Raw genomic sequence first — 6,589 nt, forward strand, 5'->3', positions numbered from 1 at the left:
ATTTTATTTATCTATTTTTAAGTCCTGGAATAATATTATTTAAATTTAACTAAATTCATGCTTTTGTTAGCCTTTATTTAATTTATTTGTATTTTTTTGCTTGTATTTATATTATTATAGGAATTTTTCATGTTTTTAAGAAAAATTCTGTTTCTAATCATATTTAAGAAATTGAAGAATAATAGTTTTTCTAACCTAATTTTTGGGAATTATAATAAATTAAATCGAAATTTATAGAGATCAAAAAACAGCCTATATAAAATTTAGACTGATATTTTAAAGATTTAAATATATTTTTAGAATTCAATGTATATGAAAATAAATAAGTTTTATATTCGACAATAAGTACGTTAAATTTTTATTTATATAAATATCTATGTATTTTCTGATAATAAAAAAATTATTAAATTATATTTAGATTTACTTAAATTAGAAAAATATATTTTTTATTTTTTAAAAAATAACAATAATTAAATAATAAATATAAAAAAAATTAACTTAAAAATGAATGAAGAATACTAGAAATATTTGATATGTGTAGATCCTTCAACAGAATAATTTTATACTGTAAATACAATAAACAACATAATAAGAATAGAGGAAGATGCGGATGATATAATGAAAAATAATGCCGAAGATGCTATTAAAGATTTACGCTATATAATCGATACAAGTAACTGTGCATGGTTATTTTAATCATAACAAGCAAAAAGATATTAAAAAAGGCCAATTCCAAGTTATTTATTAAATAAAGACTCTTGTAAATATCCTACATATTTATGTTAGTCGAACTTATCATTAGCATTTGCAAATGTTAATTGTATAAAATTAATAGTTATACTTGATCAATATTAGCATTTATTTAAAGATGTTACAGTTTAATAAGCTGATGGCACCAAATGGAATGGAAAATAAATAGAAATTGAAGCAGGATTAGTTACAGGGTTTATATATGTTTATATTATTTACTTACATATTTTAAAAACATAGGGCAGATGAAGTAATAAAAAACATTTTAAGAGAAATATATAAAAAATCATAAATAAAACTTAAACCATTAAATGAAGATAATTAGTTTATATTATAAATAAAAGGCTTTCGTGAATATTTAACCGGAAACCATCCTATGCTTAGTTATGATAGAGTTCGAATAAATTTAAGAGGACACGAACATTTAGATGTAAAATTAACAGAAATTCCAATAAATAGTTAATAATCAAATTAATTTCCACCAATAATTAGTAAAAATTAAATTAAATTAAAGTATATTTAAAAAAAAATAAAAAATTAAATTTTTATATAAAAAAATGCTTATTTTAAAGCAAGAAAAACCTCTGATATTGAAAAAAATATTTATACTCCAATTAACTGGACAGATTTATATAATGTGCCTATTCTTCTGTGGTATCCATAGGTGGATTTACCTCCAAAAGGTACTCCTAATCCTAATTAAGTATTAGAAGAATCAATAAAAAAATTAAAAAAAGAGAAAAAAAAAGAAAAAGCTAATGAATAATAGGAATACTCGAATTAATATGAATATATTAAAGATATCCCTTGTAAGGAAGATGTTCCAATGAAAGATTTTGCTTCAATAAGATAAAATTTTGGAAAAATAAGCAGTAAATATTTATCTTCAGGTGAATGCGATTGTTTATTTAGAATTAGAGTTTGTGGTATTTAAAATTTGTTTAAAATTTTGGAATAAATAAATCCTGATTTAAAAGAACATGAAAGAGCGACATACAATGGAATTATTTAACCCACATATATAACAAAGACTAATTAGGATGAAGTTTTAAAACACAAAAAAAAGAAATAAGAAGAATGGAAAGAATGGACAGGTGTTAATCAAAAACAATCTAATTTAAAATTTGCAAAAACAAAAGTAATTATATTCAAACAATTAAAATTTATATAATTATTGAATATATTTTAATTTTCTTTAGAGAGAAAAATAAGTTGATACTCATACTTTCGTTACAAATCATGGTATTGATGGTGTTTCTTTCATGGCTGGTTTAGAGAAAAAATTTGGATTAAATTTTACTCCTTATTTAATTTCTTTAAAAGTAATGTTATATCACGGATCCATTTGTTTAAAATCATAAGAAACAAAAAAAGTACCTTTTTCAAGATTTTGTAGCTTTAACGAATGGATAACTTTCGATAATTTAAAAATATCATAACTACCTTTAGAAGCTAGGATTCGAATTAATATAATACTACATCCTGATGATCAAACAGATCCTTAAATTATTGGTTCTAGTGTTTTATGGGTTTTTAATGAAGATGGAATTTTTGCTCAAGGATTAAATGCACTTAATGTTTGGCCGTAATTATATCAATATATCAATATATTAATATATCAATATATGCAGATTTTATCGGGTATAAGATAGGCTCTCGTGTATGAATTAATATTGGGGTGTTCCAAATATCCCAAAAGAAATGCGTCCAAAGGCATATCCTGATTAAAAAGAAGAAGAAATAGTGGAGCAATTTGTAGTAAATAATTTTGCAAGATTATTTATTTAATTAGAGAAATTTATAGACATACTCTATTACTCTTTAAGGGATGAAAAAAATATGGAATCAGTTGGTTTTCCGAAATTATCAAAAAAGATGAAAGGTGATCGATTTAAAAACTGGAATACAACTCCGAAAACAGATGATTTGGCACATTTATAAGTTCTTTTAAATTTCGATCCTTTAAAAAGATGTGAATATACAGAAGAAGATAAACATATACTTATGATTTGTAGAAATCATTATAAAACCTTAACACATGCATTATAGATCTTTTTATTAGCTATTAATTGGTTAGATCCTGAATAAGTAAATTTTATTATTTATTTATTAGTTAGTTATTTCAAATACATTTTAAAAAGGTTAGAGAAGCTCATAATATGTTAAAACATTGGACTCCTCTTTCCCCTGAAGATGCTCTACCTCTTCTAGATGCTAATTTTGCTAATGAATGTGTCAGATTGTATGCTGTGGAAAGAATTAGTACTTTTTCAGATGATGAATTAGCTCTTTATATGCTTGAGTTAACTTAAACATTGTTGTATGAAAGAAAACATTATTCACCTTTAACAGAAATGTTACTTGAGAGATCACTTTAGAATCCTTTTGTAGTAGGACATGAGTTTTTTTGGTAATTAAAAAGTTAATTGCATGTAAAAGTGTTTTTCGAAAGATATTCTTTATTAATGGAATAATTTTTAATGTTATGTGGTTCTTTTAGAAAAGAATTAATGATATAATGCTAAGTTAACGATAAATTAAAAAAAATTGGCCAAGAATGTTAAGCAATATCAGATAAAGATCAACAAAAAAAAACTGCTAGAGCACGTTTATTGGAAATAAGAAATGATTTGCCTTAAAAATTTACTTTTGCTTTAGATAGTAGAGTTTAAGTTAAAAATTTTAAAGTAGAAAAATGCAAAGTAATTTTTTATATTTTCTTTAATATAAAATTCTTATAAAAAATATTATTTCAACAATAAAAAAAATATTTTTAAAAATAGTGTATGGATTCTAAAAAAGTACCTTTATGGATAGAAACATAAAATATAGAAGAAGGTGATGAGGGAATGTCTATATTATTTAAATGTGGAGATGATATTAGATAAGATTAACTAACATTATAATTATTGAAAGTAATGGATAAAATATGGCTAGATGCAGGACACGATTTTAGAATGAAACCTTATAAAGTAATAACAACAGATGATTAAGTAGGAATGATAGAAATAGTTTTAAAATCAGAAACTACATCGAAAATACATAAAAAGTTTGGAGGGGTTCTTGGGGCATTTAAAGCTAATACTATTTGGTAATATTTAAAAGAAAAAAATACTGATCCTCATTCTTTTGAAACAGCAACTGATAATTTCCTTAGGTCTTGTGCTGGATATTGTGTAGCTACTTATATTTTAGGTATTGGAGATAGACATGCTGATAATATTATGTTAAGTTATACAGGACATCTTTTCCATATTGATTTTGGGCATTTTTTAGGAAACTTTAAGTTTAAGTATGGAATCAAAAGAGAAAGAGCTCCATTTGTTTTTACAAAAGAAATGGCCTTTGTTATGGGTGGAAAAGATGGTACTTTATTCAAGAAATTTGAAGAATATTGTACTTAAGCTTATAACTTGGTTAGAAAATAAGGAAATTTCATTATTAATATTTTCTTACTTATGTTAGAAGCAGGTTTTTAATTTTTACTGATTAATACTTTATATTTTTTTTATCATATAATTAATTATATTTAATATTTTTTTTTTTAAATAAATTTACAATTTTGAAAAATAGGAATGCCTGAACTTTAGTTTCCTCATTAAATCGAATATTTGAAAAATTAATTATCTATTAGTTTAAGTGAATAAGAAGCTACTAATAAATTTAAAAAAGAAATTCACGATTCATTAAATAGTATTTTTAGAAGATTTGATAATTTTATTCATTAGTTAAAAAGAAATTGATTATTTTATATTATTTTATTTTGTATTGATTATTAAATATATATCATATAATTTATAAATAAATTTTATTATATAAATTAAATGTTTTATTTTGTGAATTTTATTATATTTATTCCAAAAATAAAAATATTATAAATAATTAGAATATAGAATTTAAAATTATATATTTTTGCTATGTTATTGGATGCTTATTTAAAGTATTAAATTGTTTACACAAATTAGTTTCAGTTATATATTAAAGCTTTAGATTATAATTTAATTTATTATATTTGAAATTTATTAGGCAATACATATCTAGACATAATTTTTTATTTCTTGCTTAATTTATTATTTTAATACTAAAATTTATAAATATAAATATTATATTCTATAATAAAATTAAAATATTTTTATTAATTTTAATTTTAAATGAATATTTATTTAATTGTCTATATTATTCTTTAAAAAAGATGTTCAATATTTATACAGATTTTAAATTAATAATATACAATAATTTTATAAAATAATTTTTACAAAATCAAAAATCAAAGCCTTCCAATAAAAATACCTACTCTTCTTTTGAATTTAATGTTAAAATTAAAAAGAAAATATTTTGTAAACTATCAATCAAAAATCAATTTTCCTTTTGAATGCATTTTTTTCAAAAAATAAAAAAGTAATTACATACTCATTATAGTTAGTTTAAAGACTGTAATTGTTTTTTTAGCACTTTTATGCATTCAAATCTTTAAATCTTACTTTTTTTTCATTTTTTTTGCAGAATTTATTTGATCTAATACTCCAGAAAAACTACCGTCATTTATTTTTTATTTTTAAAAATTGATTTTGGTCTTTCTTAACTTACTTACGAACTGTTTTCAAAAGAATCGCTATTATTACTTCTATTTTATTTGGCAAAACTTAATAATGAATTATAATTGCTTGTTTTTTTTTATAAAATTTATTATTTTATAAATTGTAATTATTATTATTATTATTGTTATTTTTACTCTTCATTTCTGCGTTTTTAATATTTTTATTAATCTGTTGGTGTCGATTTTTCTTTTTATTAATTATAAGTATTTTTTTATATTTTATTAGTTATTTTTGTCTATTATTCCTATAATTATTAATATTATTATTATTATTCTTAGTTAATAATCGTATTAACTTTTATTTCCTTTTTAGCTTGATCTATTATTATTTATTGGTATTGTTCTTTTTATATGGAGTTTTCTTTTATTTATGGTTATTATTGATTGCTTTCTATTGATATACTTTTTTATTTTACTTAGTTTTATTCTTATTAAATCTACATATTTATATTTTTACTTTTTATTTTTTATATATTTACATTTTGATTTGGGTAATCTTCTTTTTTTATGTCATCAAAATTATTTTTTTGATTATATTATATCATCGAATTCATTTCAATATTTTATTTTTCATTAATATATTCTAAATCTTAATTTTACTAATTTATGATGTCATCGTTTTAATTTTCTATATTTATTTTTTTTGTATCTATATTCTCTGTTTTTATGTTTTATGTGTTTATTTATTTAGAATTATCATTTTTAAATTAATTACAGCATGTTTAACCCATTTTAGGCCTATTTTTTTTTGTGTATTTATTGTTTTAATTATATATTATTACTCATATAATAAATAATATTTCATATGAAAATTTATATTTTAAAAATTATTTTTATTAAATTATAAAAAAATTAATTTAAAATTCTAAAATCTCCATAAAAATTAAATTCTTTTATTTAATAAAAATTATTTAGATTTATAGATAAAAAAATAAGTAAAAAATAAATAAAAAATTATATTTAACAAATCATCAACAATGTTTATCAATTAATTAAGCATAAATACTATTTCTATCAATATTTATAATTTCCTATAATTCTTATTTTTTTTCTCTTTAACATTCTTTTTCTTATCTTGCCCTAAGTACTAATTTTGTTCCCGGTTCTATCATTTCATGATCATAATCATCATTAAATTAATATTTTTATAATCTTAGCATAATCAATATTTTTCCATAAAAATCAAAATAATAAAAAAAAAAGAACATAATAATAAGACAAGGGTATACGTTTTTGAATTTT

The 6,589-nt window shown here is 20.5% G+C and overlaps 1 protein-coding gene across 1 annotated transcript, besides 4 other annotated features; it reads left to right on the forward strand. All coding sequences in view use genetic code 6, as the record gives it.

The window, feature by feature from the left end:
- Positions 1-453: 453 nt before the first annotated feature.
- Positions 454-506: a microsatellite.
- IMG5_196710 (phosphatidylinositol- -diphosphate 3-kinase, putative) lies at positions 486-4,493 on the forward strand (the record flags this gene model as incomplete). The annotated part of the gene is made up of 8 exons (XM_004024236.1): positions 486-927; positions 991-1,241; positions 1,323-1,888; positions 1,950-2,335; positions 2,382-2,838; positions 2,892-3,452; positions 3,534-4,221; positions 4,324-4,493. Exons 1-8 carry the CDS (start codon positions 629-631, stop codon positions 4,491-4,493), a joined length of 3,378 nt encoding a protein of 1,125 aa, XP_004024285.1. The 5' UTR covers positions 486-628.
- Positions 2,341-2,377: a microsatellite.
- Positions 3,490-3,532: a microsatellite.
- A 1,298-nt stretch (positions 4,494-5,791) lies between the features above and the next one.
- Positions 5,792-5,836: a microsatellite.
- Positions 5,837-6,589: the final 753 nt, after the last annotated feature.

The sequence above is a fragment of the Ichthyophthirius multifiliis genome (genome assembly GCF_000220395.1).
Source record: "Ichthyophthirius multifiliis unplaced genomic scaffold scaff_1120509251400, whole genome shotgun sequence".
NCBI lineage: Eukaryota > Ciliophora > Oligohymenophorea > Hymenostomatida > Ichthyophthirius > Ichthyophthirius multifiliis.